We start from the raw sequence: 26,376 nt of genomic DNA on the forward strand, positions 1-26,376 counted from the left end.
ACAGCTGAGGGAGGGGAGAAGCCAGCCTGGGATGGAGGCCAGCAGGGAGGAAGTGGACCTTAACTGTGCCTCGAAGCCCTAAACTCCGAACCCATACACCAGAAACTGCTCCTCTGGATGCTTCAAAGACTCCTCAAGGCAAGGCAATGACCTTGCAAGGGCAGTCAACACAAGGACAATGACCTTGAGAAGCAGCCAGAAGAGCTGAGTGGCTATTGAGATGGGGGTGGGGAAGGTGGGAATGAGGTCAGGAGAGTGGTGAGAGCAGATTGCATTCATGCGCCAGGCCACACTCAGACCTGCTCTCCCTCCAGCCTTCGCTCCGTGAATGGTGCCCCGTCCCTCCAATGATGCAGGCCAGAAACCCTGGAATCATCCTTGATAGACCCTCTCCCTCGTCTCTTCTTTCCAGCCTGTCACCAAGTCCTGTGCCTTCACCTTGGAAGCCTCTCTTCCCTGACCCTCCACGTGGCTGACTCCTCTCATCTAAGCACCTGCAGTAGCCTCTCACCTGCAACCTGGCACCCATTCTCCACCACCCAACCCCTTTCTTACTCCAACTTCCGCTGTCCACTCCAGGAGCACCATGTGGCTTCCCAGTGGTCTGGAGTCTCAGGGCAGAAGTCCTGCTGTGGGCACATGGTGTTTGTGGTCCATCCGGCTCAGTCCCGTGTCAGTCTCTGTCCCACGTGCCTGCCTTGTCCCTTCTGCTCTGTGCTCACGTGCATCCGCTGCCTTAGCACGCCTCCACTTTGCTTTGAGCACTCTCCCCTCTCCTCCACAATTAACCCATTCATCCTTCAGGTTTTGGTTCTGTTATCCTCTGCAGCGAAGCTTCACCTGCCCCCCTTTTAAAGCCACTCATCGCCCCCCCCTCCCCCACCTTCCGAGCACTGACGTCATACATTTGGTAGGTCATTTGATTAAAATCTGTCTTCCTCACTAGACCACCAGCTCCATGAGGCTGGGGACATGCCCTGGCATGGATTAGGAGGTGTTTAGTAAATCTGGAAGAAGGTAGGAAAGAAGTGGGGTGAGGAGGGAGGAGGGAAAGGAACGCAGTCCCACGTGGTCAGGGAGGGGACCAGGGTCAGAGAGAATGAGCATTTGCTGTCGCCTTTAAATTCCTAGATGAACATTGTCTCACATGGCAAAAATCTTGACTGCAGTATGTGAGGGTTAATCCAGTTTGAGGCCCATGAACCCCACTGCACTGCCCTACACTTGAGAATGATATTTCAGCACCTGCCCTTAGCACAAACAGGCTTTGCCCTTAAGCAGACCTGGGATGTCAGAAGCAAAGACTCTCTAGCCATCCCCTGGGATCAGCCAACAGGCTTTGATCACTCTCCACCCCAGCCCAAGACAGGCTCCTGGAGTCTCCTGGCATCTGCTTTTACAAACACCGTTCCCTTCTGGCCCCTGCCCCGCCCTCCCCCATTCTCCTGGTGAGCTCTTTTACAATTCGGTGTCTTGTTTTCTCTTCTGCAAAGCCCACCCAGCCCCGCCAGTAATCCCAGGCCCCCTCCACTCCACCCACTGCCCTTGTGGCACAGCTGCCTCCTCTTTTTTTTTTTTTAGACGGAGTTTTAATCTTGTTGCCCAGGCAGGAGTGCAGTGGCGCAATCTCGGCTTACCACAACCTCTGCCTCCCAGATTCAAGCGATTCTCCTGCCTCAGCCTCCTGAGTACCTGGGATTACAGGCACACACCACCATGCCCAGGTAATTTTTTGTATTTTTTTTAGTAGAGACAGGGTTTCACCATGTTGGCCAGGCTGGTCTTGAACTCCTGACCTCAGGTGATCCACCCGCCTCAGCCTCCCAAAGTGCTGGGATTACAGGAGTGAGCCACTGCACCCAGCCTCAGGTGCCTCCTCTTGATAGCACCTGCCACACTGCACTGGAGCAATTGTTCCATTTCCGTCTCTCTACTCCAAGTTCCTTGAGGCCAGGGATTTTTGTCTTCCTCCCTTTCCTTCTGTTCCTCCTTGTTCTCTCCTTTCTGCAAATCCTTTATAAGCTCCTTGTACATGCCAGGAACTCGGAGATACAGCAGTGAGCAAGCTGGCATTGTCCCTGCTTTCGTGGGTCTGGCGTCCTGATGGGGGAGGCCATGTGTAAATGAACAGAGATACTTTCAGAGAGTGAGAGGTGCTACTGGGTGAGGAGGCAGACAGGGACAGAGATTGTTGGGAGAGGCCCCTGGAAGAGGGGATGCTACTAAACAAGCTTACCCTAGAGCGAGGAGGGAAACATTGCAGGCAGGGGGAACAGCAAAGGCAATGACCTTTATTTATTTACTTATTATAGAGACGGGGCAGGGGGAGCGGGGAGGGTGCTCTCGAGGTATTTCCCAGGCTGACCTCGAACTCCTGAGCTCAAGTGATCCTCCTGCTTTGGTGTCCCAAAGTGCTGGGATTACAGGCATGAGCCACTGCGCCCGGCCGGCAATGACCTTGAGAAACAGCCAGAAGGACCACGTGGCTATTAGGATGAAGGTGGAAATGAGGTCAAGGAGGGTGGCGAGGCCAGATTACACTTGTCTGTCTATCTCTGGCCCTTGCCTGATGCCCAACCCATAGGAGAAGCACAAGGAATATGTGTAGGATCAATAGGAAGGGAGTGCCCTCCCCTCTTCAGGGGGCCGGCGGCAGCCCTGGGGTATGGGGGAATGAGCATCTGCTCAGACAGCCCTGCCTGCTGGGCTGGTGGTGATAGATGCCCTGTGTTGGGAGGTTCATTTCGTTAGAAGGAAAAGTTCTTGGATGGAAATCAGGTGGATGGAGGCAAAGATTGGTGGAGGGTGGCTGCCTCTCTCCTCCCATCAGGCCCGGTGGCCAGTCCTGCAGGACTGAGAGGCTCTGACAGGTAGAAGTGGCCCTAAATCAGGTCCACTAACAGCACCAGCCTGGGAGGGCGAAAGCAGCTTGCCTCTCTTCTCAATTATTAGAGGCTGTTTATGCTGCCCCAGGCCTGAGCCCCCTCCTGGGCTGTCCTCAGGCAAGGAGGGTAGGGGCAGCCTCAATCCTTCTACCTGCAGGCCCTGTGGAAACCTTCTGAGCCTCCCTCAGCCCTTCTCAACTCAGGACTCGCTTAAAATCCGGTTGAGAGGATGTCAGGTCTGCCCCAAGCCCTCCAGTAGCTTCCTGGCCACCTCAGCATCAGGCCAGAGTCTGCAAGGCCTGGCAGCCTCAGGGTCTGTCCCACTCATCTCCTCCCACTCCCCTGCCTTGTTCAGTCTGTCCCGGCCACACTGGCCTCTGAGCTCTTCCCCAAATGTGCTGAGCCTCCTGGCCTCTGCACTCGCTGTTCCTGCCATCTGAAAGCCCCTTTTATCCCGATACCTTGTAACTGCCCAACGGGTTCATTCTGCCTGCTGCCCAGATACAGCCAATTTATCAAAACAGGGGACTTTAAACAGAAACAGAGTTTAATACATGTAGGGCCAGCGAGACAGCAGACCAGAGTTTTATGATTACTCAAATCAGCCTTCCTAAAAAGCTGGAGGCTAGAGTTTTTGGGTTTTCTTCTTCTTCTTCTTCTTTTTTTTTTTTTGAAACAGATTCTCGCTCTGTTGCCCAGGCTGGAGTGCCGTGGCACGATCTCGGCTCACTGCAACCTCCTCCTCCTGGGTTCAAGTGATTCTCCTGCCTCAGCCTCCCGAGTAGCTGTGATTACAGGCGCCCACCACCACACCCAGCTAATTTTTGTATTTTTAGTAGAAACAGGGTTTTGCCATTTTGGCCAGGCTGGTATTGAACTCCTGGGCTCAAAGTGATCCTCTCATCTCTGCCTCCCAAAGTGCCGGGATTACAGGCATGAGCCAGGGCACCCAGCTGAGGCCAGGGCTTTTCAAGGATAGTTTGGTGAGCAAGGAGCTAGGGTCTGGGTGCCCTTGATTGGTTGGAAGGTGCAATCACAGGGGTGTGGCTTGGGCCATCTGGTTGTCAGAAATGCAAAAGCCTGAAAAGACATCTCAGAAGGCCAATCAGGATCCACAATGATGATCTGCCGGAGTACTTGGGGAAGTTGCAAATCTAGTGACCTCTGGAATGTTGGCTGGCAATCATTGAACTATGCCTAGATTTTAGCAGAGTTCAGGCCCCTTTCATCCTCCTAACCTGGTGGGTTTCATTGGTTTTACAAAGGCAATTTAGTTTGGGGAAGGGCTATTATTATTTCAATGATAAACTCAATTTTCTCAAAGTTAGCTTGGCACACGCCCAGGAATGACCAAGGGCATTTTGGAGGTGAAAGGCAAGATAGAATTGGTTATGTTCAGAATTTTCTCTCTAGTATAATTCTTACAAAGGTGATTTTACCCTCAGGGTGCACCTCCCCAGAGAGGCTGTCTCGGAACCCTGAGCCCCACCACCCCCAACTGCAGTGAAGGGAAGACAGAGCCCCTCCCCGTCCTCCTACATTCTTCTGCCCCTTCCTACTTTCTTCTTTTTTAGAGATGGCATCTCACTATGATATTGCCCAGATTGGTCTCCAACTTTTGGGCTCAAGTGATCTTCCCACCTTGGCCTCCCAAGGTTCTGAGATTTACAGCACTTCCCACTTCCTTTTTTTTTTTTTTTTTTTTGAGATAGAGTGTCCCTCTGTCACCTAGGCTGGAGTGCAATGGCACAATCTCTGCTCACTGCAACCTCTGCCTCCCAGGTTCAAGCAACTCTCCTGCCTCAGCCTACCGAGTAGCTGGGATTATAGGCACGTGCCACCACGGCTGGCTAATTTTTGTATTTTGAGTAGAGACTGGGTTTCACAACATTGGCCAGGCTGGTCTCGAACTCCTGACCTCAGGCGATCCGCCTGCCTCGGCCTTCCAAAGTTTTGGGAATACAGGCGTGAGCCACTGCGCCTGGCCGCCCTTCCCACTTTCTATTCTCTATAGCACTTATTGTCAGGTGACATACAATATATTTTAATTTTAAAAATTGATTGAAACAGGGTCTCACTCTGTCACCCAGGCTGGAGTAGAGTGGTGCAGTCACAGCTCATTGCAGCCTCAATCTCCTGGGCTCAAGCGATCTTCTTGCCTCAGCCTCCCAAGTAGCTGGGACTACAGGCACATGCGATCATGCCTGGCTACTTTTAAAAATTTTTAGTAGAGATAGAGTCTCACTGTGTTACCCAGGCTGGTTTGAATTGCTGGACTCAAGCGATCCTCCCAACTCAGCCTCTGAAGTAGCTTGGACTGCAGGCACACACCACCACGCCCAGCTACTTTTAAAAATTTTTAGTACAGACAGTCTCACTGTGTTGCCCAGGCTGATCTTGAGCTCCTGGGTGCAAGTGATCCTCCTGCCTCAGCCTCCCAAAGTGCTGGGATTACACTTGTGAGTCACCGCACTCGGCTGTTTTACCTTTTTGTAAATCATCTGTCTTCCTTTCGCTAGAATGTGAACTCTGTGGTAGTAGAAACTTTGCTGGGCTCACTGTTGTATCTCCAGAGACTAGTTCAGGGCCCAGCCAGAGGAAGTGTTCAGCCAATACTGAAGTAATGCATCATTGTGTGAAATAAAGTCAACGCCACCCACCTCCCAGGGTTGTGTGAATGTGGAAGTTCTGGCTCTGTGTTTCCCAGTGTGTGTTTTGCCTACCTCTGCCACCTTGTAGGTGGCAAGTAAACATTTTCTCTTTTAGTAGGTCTGTATTTATGTCTATGGTTACCTTCTGGCAAGCAATAATTATTTTCCATTTATGGCATTAATATAAACCTTCCTTTTTAAAGTAAACTCATTCAAGTTTTGTTGTTGTTGTTGTTTGGTTTTTGAGATGGACTCTCGTTCTGTTGTGCAGGCTGGAGTGCAGTGGCGTGATCTCGGCTCACTGCAACCTCTGCCTCCCGGGTTCAAGCAATTCTCCTGCCTCAGCCTCCTGAGTAGGTGGGATTACAGGCATGTGCCACCATGCCCAGCTAATTTTTTATATATTTTTTAGTGGAGATGGGGTTTCACCATGTTGGCCAGGCTAGTCTCGAACTCCTGACCTCAAGTGATCCACCCACCTTGGCCTCCCAAAGTGCTGGGATTACAGGCATGAGCCACCACACCCAACCTCAAGATTTTTTAAGTCTTCTATCTTTGTGAGTCTGAAAGATAATTCATAAATAACACCTTGCAATTTTAGAAGAAAACTTTTCTGAGAATAGAAAGAAATGCTCGTTATTTTCCGCTGGACATGGATTGAAAATGATGTTTTAGATAGCTATGTAAGAAAAACATTTTTATAAAAATACACCATAACTGTGTCCTGGGGTCCTAGATTCTGGATCTGCCTTGATAGTCTATAAAACCTGAGACTAAATAGAAAATCTCAAGGTACGTATTGGTAGCAATAAAGAATGGTACATAACGGTAGGGTAGTAATAAATGTAACTCTAAGGTATTCGAAAAATAGCCCAAATGCTCCCTTTGATTATCCATCTGGTGTGCGCATAGGATGTAATATTTTCTTAGGACACCTATCCTAGGGCGTGAGAAACTCAAATGTTTGCTGCAGTGTTTTGTGCTGTTTCATTCCACCTCTAGGGGGCAGTATCAACCATTGCTTTAGGTCTTTGTTGCTTGGCTTCTGCTGGTGTGATGGGCGCATTGACTGCAGAGTGTATTTCTCTGTTTTTGAGGATGGGAATATAACTGATGTGTTAGCAAATGCAGTCAAAAGCAGGCTCAGGTCAGGTGCGGTGGCTCACGCCTGTAATCCCAGCACTTTGGGAGGCCAAGGAGGGTGGATCACTTGAGTTCAGGAGTTCGAGACTAGCCTGGCCAACATGACAAAACCCTGTCTCTACTAAAAATACAAAAATTAGCTGGGCGTGATGGCAGACGCCTGTAGTCCCAGCTACTGGGGAGGCTGAGGCAGGAGGATTGCTTGAACCTGGGAGGTGGAGGTTGCAGTGAACTGAGATCGTGCCACTGCACTCCAGCCTGGGCAACAGTGCGAGACTCTGTCTCAAAAAAAAGAAAAAAAGAAGCAGGCTCAGGTACTTTCTCATTTAACTCATGTGCACTAAGGACGGGCTACACAGCGCTGGGACACACAGACTCACTGGGAGAGTAGAGGAACTGGCACTTGGGGTGGGTTTTGAAGGAAGGCTGTGAGTTTTGTACTGTAAGATACATTTGGATCATCTCTTCTTGTGGGCTTAGGGCCATTGGAGCATTCATCAAGGTATATTTAGTCCTCTATGAAATGCTTCTCTGAGCCCTTAGACATGGCAGGGACTTTGGATTCAGACATCGTCTAGTATGTGTTCTACCACTGTACCACCCAGTACCCACTTGGGTATAAATCTCTGTCATACACACACACACATACACATGCAGACACACACACACACACACACTTCAAACTGGCCCAAGGAAAGAAAGGGATGTATTTGCTCAAGTGAGTAAAAGGTTAGTGCTGGCTTTGGGCAGGCTGGATATGGTGGATTAACCACCATTAAAGGATCTGGTTGCTATTTGGCCTTTCTCTCACTGTCCTCCATTCTGTTGTCTCTATGTTTGTGTCATCACTCTTGACAGATTTTTCTAACTTTTTTTTTTTTTTGGTAGAAGTGGGCTCTCACTATGTTGCCCAGGCTGGTCTCAATCTCCTGGGCTCAAGCGATCCTCCCACCTCAGCCTCCCAAAGTGCTGGGATTATAGGCATTAGCCACCGTGCCTGGCTTCTTGGGCAGATTTTTCCATGGAACATTTAAGGTTGCTCATAATTGTGAACCTAAGAAGTTGGTAAAATGACTCCTTCCTTTGTGTGTGAAGAAATGACGTCTTCCTCCCTTCCCTAGTAGCCCTGGCTCATATCACTAATAATTGTAGAGGAGGAGAGATAAGGACTTTTCCAGGAGGGTCCTTGGGAGGCATAGCTTGGGAGGCACACCTAGCCCTGAACCATCACGGGGCCAGGAGGTGGAATGCGCTGGCCGGGCCTGCAGCACGTGCTTTCCCTTGCAGTGTTGGGAGTGTTATTTTCACCCACGCCACATGGACTGAGAATGGATGAAAGGTGGTTTCCTAGAGGAAAATCAAGGTGTCATACCCAGAACAGGAATGGATGCTGGTGCCACATAAACGGGTTGTCTGCTATCTCCACTTAGAGGCTCTGAGACCTTCAGACAATTTGCTTTAGCTTTCAAGGCCTCTGTTTCCTCCTCTGTAAAATGGGCATAAGGATCTTAGAGCACAGGATTGCTGCATGCGTTAAATAAGCACCCACAGACAGCGTTGATAAACAGCAGTAAAGGATGCCTGAAAAGCTGGACCCCAGTAACTTCAAGCATCAGCTTGTCACCCATAACTCGTCCCTTAGGATGTGGAGCCTACAGGGAGGCAGCGGGGAATCAAGTGACTTGGGGGTGTAGAAGAGCTCTGTGACCCCAGACAGTCAGTGTCTTTTTTTTTTTTTTTTTTTTTGAGATGGAACCTCACTCTATCACCCAGGCTGGAGTGCAGTGGCACGATCTCAGCTCACCACAACCTCCGTCTCCCAGGTTCAAGCCATTCTCCTGCCTCAAATCCCAAATAGCTGGGATTACAGTCCTGCATGGCGCTAACCACCATGTCTGGCTAATTTTTATATTTTCAATAGAGATAGGGTTTCACCATGTTGGCCAGACTGGCCTCGAACTCCTGGCCTCAAGTGGTCCACCCCCCACCCAAAGTGCTGGGATTATAGGCGTGAGCCACCGCGCCCAGCCACAAACAGTGGCTTCATGGTCTCAGTGTTATCCCGTCTAAGTGATGGTTCTCTGGTGAGACCTGCAGTCAGCACGGTTGGGTATCCGGCATTCTCAAGCGCTAGAAACCAACACTGCACTCTCAGCTGCTCCTGAATGCAGCTCAGGCTTCTGCATTCACTAATCAGCCCTGTTGAGGAGAATTCCAATATGCTGGCCTCAGAGGAATACGTGATCCTTGAAATATGGACTCTGTCTTTAAGTATAACTGATTCTTGGCATTTCATTCCAATTCCAGTTTTTTTTCCCCCTAGAGAAAATTAATAACATGGCCATTGGTAAAATTCTTTTTTTTTTTGAGACAGCATCTTGCTGTGTCACCCAGGCTGGAGTGCAGTGGTGCAATCATAGCTCACTGCAGCCTCAACCTCCTGGACTCAAGCCATCCTCCCACCCCAGCCTCCCAAGTAGCTGGGACTACAGGTGCACGCCACCATAACTGGTGAATCTTTTTTTTTTTTTTTGTATTTTTGTAGAGATGGGGTCCTGCTATGTTGCCCAGGCTAATCTCAAACCACAGTCCTAACTTCTCCCTTACCTCTACAGTGCCTAACTCTTGGTAGGAATTTTTTTTTTCCTTAGAGAAAGGGTCTCGCTCTGTTGCCCAGGCTGGAGCGTGGTGGCACGGTCATAGCTCACTGTAGCCTCGAGCTCCTGGGCTCAAGCTATCCTGCCACCTCAGCCTCCCAAGTAGCTGGGACTACAGCCTCACACTACCACACCCAGCTAATTTTTAAAAAACACTTTTGTAAAGACAGTCCTTGATAAAATTCTGTGTCTTCTCCAGGGCCAGCATTGGGGATAAAGATAAGGATACCAATAAGGACATCGAGACTCTGCTTTTGTGTCACATCCAAACTCCTTGGACCCCCTGCTGTAGGTCACTTGCACCTCCTCAGCACCCGGCAATGTAGCCAATTCTTGATTCCCCCTTATCCCCCTGCAAGCGCCACATCCTAACCGAGGGATCATTTATGGGTGACAAGCCAATGCTTCAGGTGACTGGGGTCCAGATTTTCAGGCATCCTCTGGCCCGTCCATGAACATTTCAGGTTTCTTCACACCCCCAAACCTTTGTTCATGCTGGTCCTGCTGCGTGGAATGCCCTTCCCTTTTCTTGTTGCCCAGGTAACATTTCAACTTTCAGATCCCCGCTCAAATGTGTCCTCATGGATTCATTCACTCAGCAATTTCATTGGAATGCACAATGAACAAACTTGACAAAGCTCTCTGCCTTCATAGAATTCTCATTCTAGTGCAAGGACACCCCAATAAATAAAAGATGTAATAAGTAAAATAAATTAGACGTGTGTTAGTGCAGGGAGGAATGCAGGAGAGGGGGCGTGCAGTGTGTGCACTCTTTGCAAGTTTCACTATGGTGGTCAGGGGAGATGTCACTGAGAAGGGAATATCTGAGTTAAATCTTTTTTTTTTTTTTTTGAGACGGAGTCTCGCTCTGTCGCCTAGGCTGAAGTGCAGTGGCGTGATCTCAGCTCGCTGCAAGTTCCACCTCCCACGTTCACACCATTCTCCTGCCTCAGCCTCTCGAGTAGCTGGGACTACAGGCGCCCGCCACCATGCCCGGCTAATTTTTTGTATCTTTATTAGAGACGGGGTTTCACTGTGTTAGCCAGGGTGGTCTCGATCTCCTGACCTCGTGATCCACCCGCTTCGGCCTCCCAAAGTGCTGGGATTACAGGTGTGAGCCACCGCGCCCGGCCAAGTCTTTTTTTTTTTTTTTTTTTTGAGGTGGAGTCTTGATCTGTTGCCAGGATGGAGTACAGTGGCATGATCTCGGCTCACTGCAACCTCCACCTCCTGGGTTCAAGTGATTCTCCTGCCTCAGCCTCCCGTGTAGCTGGGATTACAAGCATGCGCCACCATGCCCAGCTAATTTTTGTATTTTTAGTAGAGACGAGGTTTCACCATGTTGGCCAGTGGGTTAAGTCTTGAAGGAGGAAAGGAATGTGGGCATTTTCCTGAGAGAAGAGCATTCCACATGGAAGGAATGGGGCCTGAGGTGGGAGCTTGGCGGGTGTTGAGGATACTGGAGTGAGGAGGAAGAGTGGGGTAGTGGGCGGTGGCTCAGAGATGGGGGTCAAGGCCTAGAGTGGAGGGCCTCATGGCCACTGGGATGGCCTTGCCCTTGACTCTGAGTGGGACAGGAGCCCCCTTGGGGTCCTAGCAGAAAAGTGACATGATTCCACTCACCTCTCATCAGGCCCCCCAGGTGGCAGCAGGGAGAACAGAAGGCAGGGAGGAGGCAGGAGCAGGAGTCCAGTCTGGGCCCAGACCAGCCTGGGAGGGGAGAGCAGGGGGAAATGGTCAGATTTTGGATACGCAGTAGTTTTCATGTGGAGCTGATGGGTTAGATGTGGGATGGGAGACAGAGTGGGGCTTTGAAGATGACTCCAAGGATTGGAGAGATCTTCCTGGGGATCTAATTCAGACACTTGGCATTGCATTTTGTGTATTTTATTATAATTCTGTCCTTTGGGAGGGGTCCAGGTGCCTTTGATAGTCTGATGAAAGTTATGGACTCTTCCAAGAACACCCTTGTGCATGCAATTAAATGGGTGTTCTCAGTACCCCCTGCAGGGATCCCTAGACAGTGTATGGTTGCTTGACTGGTTGCAGTTGCAGCCCACTTTTGTACAACATCAGGGGGCACGATTCACACTGCACACATGATTGGGGGCTGTTCAGTCCTGCACCCCCAACCAACAACCAGCAGTTGATTACAGTTGTGAAAGGAAAATAAATCTTGATGCCCCCAAATCACTAAACTAAAGGGAAAAGTCAACCTGGGAACTGCTTAGAGCAAACCTGCCTCCCATTCTACTCAAAGTCACCTCTCTGCTCACTGAGATAAATGCATATCTGATTGCCTCCTTTGGAGAGGCTTATCAGAAACTCAAAAGAATACAACCATTTGTCTCTTATCTATCTGTGACCTGGAAGCCCCCTCTCTGCTTCCAGTTGTCCCACCTTTGCTTCGAGTTGTCCCGCCTTTTGCGGACCGAACCAATATTCATCTTACATATGTTGATTGATGTCTCATGTCTCCCTAAAATGTATAAAACCAAACTGTGCTCTGACCACCTTGGGCAAATGTCGTCAGGACCTCCTGAGGCTGCATCATGGGTGCACGTCCTCAACCTTGGCAAAAGAAACTTTCTCAATTAACTAAGACCTATCTCAGCTATTCGGGGTTTACAGAGTCTATACAGGCAAGTTGGTATCCGAATATACACTGGGTCAGAGCTTTTGTTAAGCCCTGATCGCATATGCAAGGGGACCAGCCACACAGTAAGCCCTTGATAAATGTTTACTGAGAAACAATGAAGATGAACTTGGCATTTTTTCAGGGTTCTCACACCTTTGCTGGGTGCCTTAAGTATTCATACATCCATTTTGTAGGCAAGGAAATAAAGCCTCAGCACAATGAAGGTTAACCGAATTAGGCATGAAAAGGGGTAGAATCTTGCCTGGCGCATAGTAAGTGCTAAGTCAACCTTAGCAATTATCGTCATAGAGCTGGACAGCGGTGAAGCCAGGACTGGAGCCCAGGTCTTTAGGCACTCAGGCGAAACTCTGTCTCCTTCCCTGTGTCATGGGTCTGCCCTCCAGGAATTTATAATCTGACTGAGGAGCCAAGATGAGCAAGAAAGAAAATGATCCCAAATTACTTCCACTTTAATCCTAGTTTATCCATATAGCAGCCCTGTGAGGTAGACCTTATCAGTATCCCCTTTTTGCAGACAAGGAAACTGAGGCTCAGATAAGATAAACAGCAGAGTTCAGGGCTCACACCCATACCTCCAAATCCCCAGATAATTAGTGAGTAGTATATGTAGTTAAATGCTAACAACTTAGCACTTAATTATATCCAATTTCACACTGTATTGTATATAATTTAATACTAATTGCAGGCTTTCAGAAGGAACTGAAGTGAGTAGGGGAGAGAATGGCAAGGGAAGCCTTCATGGGGACTTTGGGAACCGAGCTGGCCCTTGGAGAGTCTGGAAGTGGAGGCTGGAGGGGGCTGAGTGGGTTTCTGGAAAAGGGAATAGAATGATTAAGACATCAAGTTAGTGAGAATGGGGCGGGGTGGGATTCGGATGGTGCTGTTTTGGAAATGGAGTTCCATAAATGCACTTATAACTAATGTTCATTGAGAACTTTGTAAGTGCCGGGTACTGTGCTAAATCCTTTCCACTGTTAACTGCATCCAGTTCACTTAACCCTGTGAGGGAAAGAAAAGTTCCAACAGACAACAGGTACAGGCATCACCCCATCTTATAGGTAAAGAAACTAGGTGGCAACCTTGTGACATGGAACCAGGCTGGACTGCAGAGCCCATGTACCTCCCAGCTCAAGTTCAGAGACAATATGACTGGAACTGGGGGTGTTGTGAATGGTGGGAAATAAAGTTGGCTAGTCTAGGGCCTTGCTGCCCAAAGTGTGGGCCATGGGCATTACCTGGGAGCTCATTAGAAATGCAGACTTGGGGCCAGATGCGGTGGCTCACGCTTGTAATCCCAACACTTTGGGAAGCCGAGGCAGGTGGATCACCTGAGGTCAGGAGTTCGAGACCAGCCTGGCCAACATGGTGAAACCCCATCTCTAGTAAAAATACAAAAATTTTCCAGGCAAGGTGGTGCATGCCTGTAATCCCAGCTACTTGGGAGGCCAAGACAGGAGAATCGCTTGAACCCAGGAGGTGGAGTTTGCAGTGAGCCAAGATCGCACCACTGAACTCCAGCCTGGGCAACAGAACAAGACTCCTTCTCAAAAAGAAAAAAAAAAAAGAAATGCAGACTTAGGCACTTCCCAGTCCTACTGAATCAGAATCTGCATTTCAAAGCAGGCACGGTGCTACATGCCTGTAGTCTCAGCTACTCAGGAGGCTGAAGTGGGAGGATCAGTTGAGGCCAGGAGTTTGAGACCAACCTGGGCAACATAGTGAGACCCTGTCTCAAAAAAAAAAAAAAAAAAAAAGAATCTGGGGCATGGTGGCACACTGGCGCACGCCTATAATCTAAGAACTTTGGGAGGCTGAGGCAAGTGGGTCACTTGAGCTCAGGAGTCCCAGACCAGCCTGGGCAACATGACAAAACCACGTCTCTACAAAAAATACAAAAAAAAGAAAAAGAAAAAAGAAAAAAATTAGCCATGTATCGGCACCTGCCTGTAGTCCCAGCTACTCATGAGGCTGAGGTGGGAGGATAGTTTGAGCCCGGGAAGTTGAGGCTGCAGTGAGCCGAAATCGCACCACTGCACTCCAGCCTGGGAGACACAGTGAGACCCTGTCTCAAAAAGAAAAAAAAGAATCTGCATTTCACCACGATCCCTAGGTGATTTGTAGGCACATCAGCATTTAAGAAGTGGAGATGGATGGATGTTCCAGTTTCCTGAGTCTTTCTGATGACATCTCCCTCCTGGCAAAGGAGGATGGATGCATTCCCCGGAGAGTTTGAGGTGAAAGCCCAGGGCAGCCAGCAAAAGCTGAGATTTCTTTGAAGTCCCATATTTCATCTAAAAATGTCATCCACTGTTTCATGCCATACCCATAGTATATCAACGGTCATTTTAATGTTTTAAAATGGTTATGTAAATTGCCATGGAGCAGCATCTGTGTTCTGGGAAGATGCATGGGAGGGTTTCCTTGTATCTTAAATGGGGTAATAATCACTACTTCAAGGGCTTCTGTGAAGATCAAAGGAGAGTCGTGTGTATGGAAATGCTGGGTAAACTGTTGGCACAATTTATGTGTTATTATTCTGGAAGAAGGCAAGAATCCTCCCCAGACGCACTCTCCTGAAAGCCAGCTCTCCCAAGGGCTGAGGCCTCCTGTGCTTTTCTTGTACTCAGGATGAGGCAAGACTCAGGCCCAGGGGAGGACAGAGTAGCCTCTGTAGGCACCTCCAGAAGCCAGGAAAGCTAGTTTGTTTTTTGTTGTTGTTTCTCGGGTTTTTTTTAGAGAGACAGGGTCTCACCCTGTTGCCCCAGCTGCAGTGCAGTGACACAATCATAGCTCACTGTAACCTTGAACTCCTGGACTCAAGCAACCCTCCTCCTCAGCCTCCCACATAGCTAGGACTACAGGCATGCACCACCACACCAGCTATTTTTTTTTTTTTTTCCAAGACAGAGTCTTGCTCTGTTGCCCAGGCTGGAGTGCAGTGGTGCTATCTCAGCTCACTGCAACCTCCAACCCGGGTTCAAGCGATTCTTCTGCCTCAGCCTCCAAACTAGCTGGAATTACAAGTGCCCACCACCTCGCTCAGCTAATTTTTTGTATTTTTAGTTGAGATGGGGTTTTACCATGTTGTCCAGGCTGGTCTTGAACTCCTGATCTCAGGTGATCCACCTGCCTCAGCCTCCCAAAGTGCTGGGATTACAGGCGTCAGCCACCATGCCTGGCCACACCCTGCTATTTTTTAATTTTTATTTTTAAGAGACAGGGTCTTGCTATGTTGCCCAGACTGGTCTCAAACTCCTGGCCTGAAGCAGTCCTCCCGCGTCAGCCACCCAGAACACTGAGATTACAGGCATGAGCATGCCCGGCCTTGTTTTTGTTTTTATTTTAATTTCTTATAATTTCATTATATCACCCTTTCTTATTATTACTTACTTCATGATTGGCCAGCTTAGCCAGAAGGAAAGTCCCAGTGAAACTCAGAGGTTGCAGAGATGTCAGAATAGGAGGGAACATGAGGGTACAGCATCCTGTTCCTGAGTGGGTCTAGAGAGAGGGAAGTCGGGAAGGAAAAGTAGAGGCTCCAGGGGAAGAGGGAAGCAGATGGCAACAACCTGGGGCCCTACAGGGAACAGGAGGAGAAAGGGCATCAGGGTGTTAGCCCTGGACTAGGCATGACTGGGCTGCACATCAGGCTCTTTTCCTCATAATTGGAGGGAGAAGTGAAGATGGGAGGGAGAAAAACCCAAGACTGGTGAAATGGAGACTCAGGCAGACACTCACCTTCCACAATTGAGGGCACAGGGTGAAGGCTAGCTAGAGAAGGCACAGGCAGAAAGCTGCCTGGGAAGAGTGGCTCATTCAGCAGTACAGATGCAGAGGAAGAGAATTTGGCAAGTAGGACATTTTTTAGAGACAGGGTCTCACTCTGTTGCCCAGGCTGCAGTGCAGTGGTGCAATCATAGCTCACTGTAACCTTGAACTCCTAGACTCAAGCCATCCTCCTGCCTCAGCCTCCCGAGCAGCTGGGAATATAGACATGCAACACCACACCTGGCTTTTTTTTTTTTTTTTTTTTTTAAGAAATGGAGTGGGAATCTTTTTTATTATTATTATTTTATTTACTTATTATAATTTTTTTTTGAGACAGAGTCTCATTCTGTTGCCCAGGCTGGAATGCAATGGTGTGATCTCGGCTCGCTGCAACCTCTGCCTCCCAGGTTCAAGCGATTCTCCTGCCTCAGCCTCCCAAGTAGCTGGGACTACAGACATGTACCACCACGCCTGACTAATTTTTTGTATTTTTAGTAGAGACGGGGTTTCACCATGTTAGCCGGGATGGTCTCAATCTCCTGACCTCGTGATCGGCCCACCTCAGCCTTCCAGAGTGCTGGGATTACAGGCGTGAGCCACCGCGCCTGGCCTGTAGTGGGAATCTTAATGATTACCATGAGGATGAGAGAGAGAAAAGGAATGCCCATCATTCTCAACTTGGGATGGCATGACAGATGAGCAGTTTCCCATGGCTCAGAGCAATTGAAAAGAATGGAGAGAAGACCTATTGCATTAAGTTAAGGTGGTCCTGGGTCTCTCTTGGGTAGGGTTCTAATAGAATAATGGGGCTAAAGCCAGATTTTGAGAAGTTAAGAAGAGAATGGTAGAGGTTTCTATTTTTCTCTCTCTTTTCTTCCCAGGATAAGCATTAAGGTTCCCACACAAGTTGCATATCTGATACAAATGCCCTACTATGCCATTTAAAACTTAATCCCCATAACTTGGGACCAGTACCAAGCTGATATTGTATCGTTAATCCTCCCCTTGGCAACAAAGTTAAAAAACAGCAAATTGGCCAGGTGTGGTGGCTCGCGCCTGTAGTACCAACACTTGGGAGGCCAAGGTGGGAGGACCACCTGAGGTCAGGAGTTCAAGACCAGACTGGCCAACATGGTAAAACCCTGTCTCTACTAAAAATATAAAAATTAGTTGCGCATGGTGGCACACACCTGTGATCTCAGCTACTCAGGAGGCTGAGGCAGGAGAATCCGGGAGGCGGAGGTTGCAGTGAGCCAAGATTGTGCCACTGCACTTCAGCCTGGGCAACAGAGCAAGACTCCATTTCAAAGAAAAAAAGAAAAAGAAAAAGCAAATTGCAAAGCATTGTTTATTGTATGATCCTATTTTTGTTTAAGAGTACATGAGGCCGGGCGCAGTGGCTCACACTTATAATCCCAGCAGTTTGGGAGGCCAAGGCAGGCAGATTACATGAGGCCAGGAGTTAAGAGACCAGCCTGGCCAACATGGTGAAACCCTGTCTCTACTAAAAATACAAAAATTAGCTGGGCATGGTGGCAGGTGACTGTAGTCCCAGCTACTTGGGAGTCTGAGGCAGGAGAATCGCTTGAACCTGGGAGATGGAGGTTTCAGTGAGCTGAGATCGTGCCACTGCACTCCAGCCTGGGTGACAGAGCAGGACTCTGTCTCAAAAAAAAAAAAAAGAAATAAAAGGGTATATGGGGCTGAGTGCAGTGGCTCATGCCTATAATCCCAGCACTTTGAGAGGCCAAGGCAGGAGGATCACTTGAGCCCAGGAGTTAGAGACCAGCCTGTGCAACATAGTGAGATGCCATCTCTACTAAAAAAAAAAAAAAAAAAAAAAAATTGCTTTTTAAAGAGTATATATGTGTTTGTATGTAGATATGTATCTTTGTATATTATGAACAAAGAAAAGCACCCGGAGGAAGATATATATATCAAATTACAATAGCAGTTTTACTGGTACATGCATATATCACTTTAAATATGTGTAGTTTATTATATATTACTCTCCCCCAGCCATAATAAATTATACCAGGGATTATCTCTGATAGTCAGATGATAGTATATTACTTAAAATTATTTTGGCTGCAAATGACAGAAACTCAGCTGAAACTTCTAAGGCAATAACTGAATTGTCTGGATACTTCTTTAGGCATAGGTGAATCCAGGGACTCGAATTATGTCATTAGGAATCTGCCTCTGCATCTCTTGAATCTGCTGTCTTTTTTATCAGCTTCCTTCTCGGGCGGTTCCAGGCCTGCATCTCATTGGCACAGCATTCAAATGGGAAGAGAGCAGCTCTTTTTCCAAGGGTATCAGCAAAGTCCCGGGGCTGACTCGGGTCATGGTTCACCCCTAAAGTGGTAAATCACTGTGACTGGGGGAAGCCCTATGTTAATTGGCAAGGCCAAGGTCATGTGAACCAAGAGAAGAACAAAGTCACTTTCAAGGTCATCTAAGGAAGCCAGTGAACTACAAGAAGGGGCTGAGCAGTTCCCCAAAGGAAACCCAGGGCCCCGTTGGCAGAAGAGGAGACACAGAACCACAGATGTCCACTCCAAGGGAGCCTCCAGTCTGGGTCATAGATTTCTGTAATGACTGCATTGTTTATAATTAACATACATTTCTCTTGAAATGGCAAGGGGAAAATAAGATTCCCCTCCCCTTTTTGTTCTTTGAGACACTCTGTTGCCCAGGCTGGAGTGCAGTGGCGCAGTCATGCAGCTTCAACTTCTAAGACTCAGGCATTCCTCCCCCTTCAGCCCCCCAGGTAGCTGGGACCACAGGCATGCACCATCCAGGCCTGGCTAATTTTTAAATTATCTGTAGAGATAAGGTCTCCCTAGATTACCCAGGTTAGTCTGGAACTCCTGGGCTCAAGCAGTCCTCTCGCCTCAGCCTCCCAAAGTGCTAGTTTTATAGGCATGAGCCACTGTGCCCGACCAAGATCCCCTTTTAAACAACTGATTTGGGTTGCCTCTGGTTATGACAATTGAGATAACTAAATAATGAGTGTTGAGAAAACAGTACAGCCCAAATCATGTCAGAGCCCTTGATCTTAGAGGGCATGGGAGGAACGAACAGTAGCGAGAGGCGGGAATTGACCTTCTCCTTTTCATAGATGATTCAAGGTGTGTATGCCTAAGACCCATGGGGCCATCAGACAGTCTCTGGGGCTCCAGGTCGCTGGAGCGATGCCCCTGGGGAGCTGGGCCTTCGTCAAGATCAGCTTCCGCCTCTCAGCCTCCTGCGCCGGTGTGTGCTGCACCTGCGCTCTCAGTCAGTGCTTCCCTGCATTCCGATATCACACTGCTCTGTTTCTTCATTTCAGGGTTACGCTAAGGACATGGTGACAGACTTTGCTGAGAAACATGATGAGTATTTAATATTGCTTCAGCAGAGGAACCGGTAAGAGAAGCCGCTCGACGGCAGCCCTTGATATTAGCCAAGTAAAAATCTATTTAGATTTATTAACAGCAGGCAGGCCCTGCCTCACATAGGAATGGGATGCAGAGTCCCTCTCCACTCAGAGGCTTAGAATATTATCTGCAACCCCAGCTCCTATTTCTCCATTCACTGATTTAATTGCATTTTTTGACTGAGCTGTAGCAAACTGTTCGACGTGTAAGTACCGCCTCTTCCCTCCCTGCTCCTGTTCTGGGAGAAGATAAAGTTGTCAAAAAAGGCTCGGATTTGGCAGGGCTTGTGCAAGAACCACCTGAAGAGCCCAGTCTGTGATTGTGCAGGCTTTGACAGTCCCTGAAATCTGAGCCTATAATCATGTCGTGTTATGCAAAAATGGAGTCATTTTACATTGGCGTTTGAAGTTGGTCGATAAGTCATTTGAAGTTAAAGTAGGACTGATTTTGTCTCTGGAGTGCTTGTTCTTGAAAAAGCTTGCATAGTATTCCATGGTGTGGACACAGGAAGGGGAACATCACACTTCGGGGGCTGTTGTGGGGTGGGGGGAGGGGGGAGGGATAGCATTGGGAGATATACCTAATGCTAGATGACGAGTTGGTGGGTGCAGCGCACCAGCATGGCACATGTATACATATGTAACTTACCTGCACGTTGCGCACATGTACCATAGAGCCTAAAGTATAATAATAATAATAATAATAATAATAATAAAAAGAAAAAAAATAATAAAATAAAAACGCAATGAAAGAAAAAAAAGAAAAAGCTTGCAGTAGGTCCAGTGTGTAGCGATCAAGGTCAAAACATCATGGTCTGGTTTGAAAGAGGCATCATTGCCTCGGTTCCTTTGTAGGGCTGAGGAAGTTCATTTTCAGTTCACTGCAGTTTGTCTTCAGGCCTCAAACTTTGCAATAAGCTGGGGATTTGCAAATTCAGATGCTGGGGGTGGCCAGGCAGTGAGTGGAGCTGGCCCAGTGGGACAGTGGATTCCTGAGCTCCTGTCTCCAAGCTGCTCAGCCCAGGCCAGGTGTCTGTGAGACCACAGTTCCCCCGGGTCCTGATCCTCCCAAGTCTGCCAGAGAAGCTGGAGATCTGCATTTGGGCTGTGAAATCTCCTGAGTTTTAAAATGTTGGTAATGAATTCAAGTTAAAGCACAAAGCAAACAGAAAAAACAACGCAGGCCCACAGAACTGGTGGGAGGAAGGGGAAGAAAGGGGAATGGGTACGAATGTGGGCCTCTGTGTTATCGGAGTGGGCTTAGGGTCTCACAGACAACAGAGTCTGGGGTAGGGAGGTGTCATCCTGCATGCGACTTCAGCTCTGGTCTCACTGACTGGACTCGGAGTTATCAACAGGGGCCCTGGTGGCATGTTGCATGGGACAAGTTTTTGTAATCTCACGAATTGCAGGAATTTAGCATCCCTGCCCACCAGCCCCTTTACTACATTTCAGTAAGACCCTAAATTCCATCTATGACAGCACCCACCCACTTTCCAGATACCCACCTACTGAGGCAGCACCACCCCTGGTAGAGATCTTCGGAACAGACAGTCTCTCCAGGGCCAGCCAGAAACGCCACAACAGTGTCCTCTGTGCCCAGCAGCTCTGTGCTCATCCCCCTCCATCCCCACATCAACCTCAAACTAGAACGGCGAAGGCTTGTGCTGATTAGACCGATGTGGGTTTCTATCATCATTAATGCCACGGAGCAGGATGTTTTTATTCAATCTCTGGCAGACTTGATGGTGCCACTGAACACGTGGGTGATCGTTTAATCATCTGCATGTGACTTGTCTGGGGAGAGGCTGTCACAGTTCCTTATGAACAAATTGTTTCTCATTAATTGGGGGATCAATAAGTGTGCGATCAAAGAGGCACTGGCCGATAGTATAAATGAGAATTTCCAGAGACAAGGTTATAGCACAAAGACAATTAAAAGCTATATCAAAACTGAGTTGCCATAAAATTTGGGGGGATGTGTTGTCACCAAGATGGAGCTGTCATGATGACAGGAAATTAGAAGGTAGAGCTGGAAAGAAACACCTTCCAGTGGAGACTTGTGAAGAATGGGAATCCCCCTGAGCCATCGTCGGTGAAATCTCAAAGGCACCTTTTGCAGAGTGCCAGCCATATGCCAGGCACCTCAACCCATCATTTTACTTTATCTGCACACTACCCAATGGGGCAGAGCAACTGCGCCCATTTTACAGGCAAGGAAGTGGAGGCTCCGAGCAGTGAGCAACTTGCCTGAGGTCTCACAGCCAGAAAGTGGTGGAGCCGGGCTGGACTCTACGCTTTGCTTGATGTTGTCATAAATAATCAAGAGGAGAAAAAAAAAACCTGCCAGATTGCCAGTGGCCCCAAGTTAAGTGAGGCGGGGTTTTGTGGGAAGAACTGCAATTTACTTGGAAATCTAGTTATAGGACCAGATAGAAAACTAGCCTCTGAGCTTTACCCTGGACACATTGAGGGAGATGAAAACCCAGGCTGCTTATCTGGGTTGTCTGTAACCCGAGAAGGGGGGATGTAATCGTTGGAGTGAGTTCTGAGCAGAGATCTGCCTAGAACACAGCTTCCCATAAGAAGCAGGGCAACATTTTTCTTTTATTCATTCAGCAGGATTTCACTGAGTACCTTCTAAGTGCCTGGCATTGCCATTAATGCAAAGGGAAGCATTGTGATAAGGAAGACACAGACTGTATTAGTTAGTATGTTTTGGCTGTAAGAGACAGAAACTCAAAGTAAATGGACTTAAGCAGCTAGGAAACACTGGCTCATGGAATTAAGAAATCCAGCATCAAGCTGGGCATGGTGGCTTCTGCTTGTAACCCCAACTATGCAGGAGGCTAAGGCAGGAGGATTGCTTGAGCCCAGAAGTTCAAAACCCCGTCTCTAAAATATTTTTTTTAAATAGCCAGGTGTGGTGGCATCCACCTATAGTTCTAGCTAGTCACTACTTAGGAGGCTGAGGTGGGAGGATCACTTGAGTCTAGGAATTCAAGACTGCAGTGAGCTATGATCATGCCACTGCACTCCAGTCTGGGTGATAGGGTGAGACACTATCTCTAAAAAAAAAAGAAAGAAAGAAATTCATCATGATACTCTTGGCCTCAGGCATAGCTAGATCCAAGTGTTTAGATTATGTAATCAAAATCAACTATTCTCCATTTTCTATACCCTCATTTTCCCATATTAGAGCCATTCTCAGGCAGGTACTTCACTTGCAGTGGCCAAGACAGCCAGGAAAAGCCCCTACGTACATCCCACCTGGAAGCATATGTACATCCCACTTCCAGCAAAAGTGCTGAGGAAGGTTCCCATTGGCCTGGCATGGGCCCAATTCCATCCCAAGCTACGTTAGGCCATTTTTGCATTACTATAAAGTAACGGCTGAGACTGGGTAATTTATAAAGAAGAAAGGTTTCATTGGCTCACGATTCTGCAGGCTGTACAGGAAGCATGGTGCCGCCATCTGCTTGGCTTCTGGGGAGGCCTCAGGGAGCTTGTATTCATGGCAGAAGGCAAAGTGGAAGCAGGCACATCACATGGTGAGAGCAGGAGAGAGAGGGTGGGGGGAGGTGCCACACACTTTTAAATGGCCAGATCTTGGGAGAACTCACTATCGCAAGGATAACATCAAGGGGATGCTGCTAAACCATTCATGAGAACTCTGCCCCCATGATTCAGTCACCTCCCACCAGGTCCTACCTCGACACTAGGGATTACAATCCACCATGAGATTTAGAAGGGACATACATCCTAAATATATACAAGCCAATCACTCCCTGTGTCTGGTGAGATGGCACAGTCTACTGGCCGTTCCTTGGCCACCCCACTAAATTGTGCAGTGGAGTCAGTTTCACCCAGTGGAGTCAGTTTCATGGAGTGAAAGAAGGAATGGTGTTGTACCCAGAGGAGATCTGAGGGGCTCTGTTTGGAAGATGGGGGAGATCCCTGGCCAGGCAGAGAGAGCAGGTGTCCACCACACAGCTCTTACCCTTGAAGAACTCCCCAGTAGCGGCAGGGTGAGCACAAGGCCACCTATAACTATGACAAAAGAAGCAGAAAGTGATTGTGTGCTCCAGGAGAAGACTGAGGGCAGGGAGTAGGGGGACAGAGTCTGGAGATGTGACAGCCCTGGCTCACTCCTGCAGAAACCCTCCCAGCTGCCTGTCCCAGTGGACTCTGAGTGATTCTTGTCACTCAACCTCATGAAAGAGGTAAGCACGCCCAACAAGATTCATAAAAGAGCAGGCGGAGTGATCAAAGGGCTGAGTGATGAGGATCGACTGAGAAGATGAGGGCCCTTGTATCTGAAGAGGTGACAGCAGAGAGGGGCTGTAATATACACCTCTAGACTGTAGGGGGTAGACCCAGATTTGCTCTCCAGGTCCAAGAATCCAGCAATGCTGTGATCATTTGGTACTTGAGAAAGGTCATTCAAGGGAAACTTACAGGAAAACTTGCCCACAAAAGTGCTGGGCCTGCAGCCCCAGGAGAAGATCCAGGCAGAAAGAAGGAAGGAGAGAACGAGCATCACTGGGGGCCTCACCTGGACCTTTGTCTGAGCCAGAGCTTTAACCCAGTCTATCCTTTTGTCCTCATGGCAGCCCAGGGAGGTGCCGGCATCTTTAGTCTCCTGTTACAGAAGAGGAAACAGACTCCAGGGAGGTTTAGGGACTTGCTCAAGGTCATGCAAGCTGGGGAAATGGCAGAGCCTCTGGCACTGAGCTCTGTCCTCCACACTCACCTCCTCCACCTGCACAGATGCTCTTATGTGCAGCTCTGTGGAGCATCCTAGGGGACCTACAGGTTCTGGGGAGGAATGGCAGGCTTCTTTTTGCACCCCTGCCCTCCCTGTCTTCACCCTTCAAGACTGGACTCAAATGCCACCCCCTCCAAGGAGCCCCCAGTTGCGAGCCAGTGCTCCCTCCTCTGACCTCTTCTTGCTCAGAGCCTCTGTGATGCCTGGTACTAGAGGCAAGAAACAGCAGGAAGGAGCAGGGGAGAGTACAAGCACTACAGCCCCATGGGCCAGAACTCAAATCCAGGTTGGAGGTTTCCTTGGCTCTCTGGCCTTGGGCAAGTTCATTTCTAAAACAGGCCAACAGAACCTCAATCCCAGGATCACTGAAGGGTGAAGTGAGACAAGGCCCTTGAAGGCCCATAGCAAGCCCTCTACCCAACCCAGTATTCATCATCATTATCATCATTCAGTTATTGACTGACTGATTGATTGATTGATTGAGATGGGGGTCTCACTCTGTTGCCTAAGTTGGAGTGCATTGGCGCGATCATAGCTCATTGCACTCTCCAACCCCTGGGCTCAAGCGATCCTCTTGCCTCAGATTCCCTAGTAGCTGGGCCTACATGTGCGGGCCACCACATCCAGCTAATTTTTTTAATGTTTATTATTATTATCATCGTTTCGATATAAATGCCTTCTCCCCAAATTGACATCTAGGTAATTCTTGAATGGCTGATCCTTGGGGAAACCCCTCAGGCGACCTCAGATGACCGAGATCTGGAGGAACCATGTGGTTCATCTATAGTGCCATGGCAGCCACACCGCTCAGAGACCACTCAGTCATAAGCCTAGTCACAATTAGGCCGCCGCCCCCTGAGAACACAGTGACCTGCCCTTTGTGTTCACTGGGTCCTCCTTGCCATCTAGGTCCCTGCCCCGGTGGCCCACGAGGAGGAGAATCCTCCCCAACCACCCCAGCCCCAGCCATATCAGGTCCCTAGACTCTGCCTCATCATACCCTGTACTCCCCACTCACTGTGCCTTCACTTCCTCATCTGTGCAGGTGATCCCAAAGGCCAACATGGGCATAAAATGGAAATGATGGATGTGATGTGCATCACATGAATGGTAGCTGTGAGCACTAGGGTATTCATCCATGTCTCCTGCCCCAACTTGAAATCCTTGGGGTCACTTGTTCCAGAAACAGGCATTGAGGCCGGACGCCGTGGCTCATGCCTATAATCCCAGGATTTGGGGAGGCCACGGTGGGTGGATCCACTGAGCCCAGGAGTTCGAGACCAGCCTGGACAACACAGGGAGACCCTGTCTCTACAAAAAAAAATACAAAAATTATCCGGGTGTGGTGGCACGTACCTGTAGTCCCTGCTATTTGAGAGGCTGAGGTGGGAGGATTGCTTGAGCCCGGGAGATCAAGGCTGCAGTGAGCTGTGATCACACCACTACACTCCAGCCTGGGCAACAGAGCAAGACCCGGGAAAAAAAGAAAAGAAAGAAATAGCCATTGAGAGCTTTCCTCATTCAGCAGGCACCATGGCCCATAGGACAGAGGCTCAGAGTCCAGTGCAGGGGAAGAAGAATAAACAAATACACAGATACATCCATAATATAACGTTAGCCAGTGATAGTGTGCCATTGGAAAAAGTTGAACCGGCAAGCCAGTAGAGGGTGGCAGGGCAGCAGGAGGGAAGAGTTCGATTTTAGATAGGGCAGGAGCGGAATCTGATTTATCTGAGTCCCCTGTGCCCAGGACAGCTTTTTATGCAAAGTAGGCTATCAATTTTTAAAAAAACACTTTTCTTTGATGCCACCTGAATATTACTGATGCACTCCACTGCAGTAGGGGAGTTCCTTTAGCAATTCCTTTCACAGTCTGAATAATTATCTCCTAATTTATCAGTTTCATAAATCTACATTTTCATAAATCATTCTGCTTAAGGAGGGGCACCCGTGGACTGCCAGTCTCAGATCCTGGATAGCTGGATGCCGTGACTGTTAACGTGGCATCAGAAGGCAAGGAGAGAAGTTGAGGCAGGCTGTCTGCCTGGGTGATCAGATTCCCTGCTCTGCCCCACCACAGGCCTCCCAGGACCTAGGCTCCTGCTCCCTCCCTGGAGACTAACGGTGCCTACATTGTCCCTTGATTGTTTGCTCTTGCAAGCGTAGCTATTGCTGTGTTTGGAAATTGTCTCTTAGTTACTTGTGTTTTTCTTCTGTTTTATGTTGTTGCCCAACAATCAGGCATCTCCCAGGCTTCCAAGGCTGGCAAGAGATAAGCAGCCTGTAATAAATGTTCCTGCCACAATTGGTGAAAAGATGAATGTATCAGCTGCTAAAGAAACATTTAAAAAATAAACAAAGAAATCACCCACAATGCCACCACCTTCCCTCAACAACCCATTTCCTTTTACATTTATCACCTTC

At 48.6% G+C, this 26,376-nt stretch overlaps 1 protein-coding gene across 20 annotated transcripts in view; it reads left to right on the forward strand.

Annotated features, from left to right (window-relative positions):
• The window catches only part of KATNIP (katanin interacting protein), a 230,359-nt gene that overhangs the window by 49,228 nt on the left and 154,755 nt on the right, over positions 1 to 26,376 (forward strand). For all 20 annotated transcript variants that reach the window (XM_054533684.2, XM_054533683.2, XM_024233849.3 and 17 more), the window contains one exon: positions 19,098 to 19,174. In XM_054533684.2, the coding sequence (XP_054389659.1) occupies positions 19,098 to 19,174 (77 nt within the window). The remainder of the gene's footprint in view (positions 1 to 19,097; positions 19,175 to 26,376) is intronic.

This window comes from Pongo abelii, chromosome 18 (assembly GCF_028885655.2).
Source record: "Pongo abelii isolate AG06213 chromosome 18, NHGRI_mPonAbe1-v2.0_pri, whole genome shotgun sequence".
In the NCBI taxonomy this organism is placed as follows: Eukaryota; Metazoa; Chordata; class Mammalia; order Primates; family Hominidae; genus Pongo; species Pongo abelii.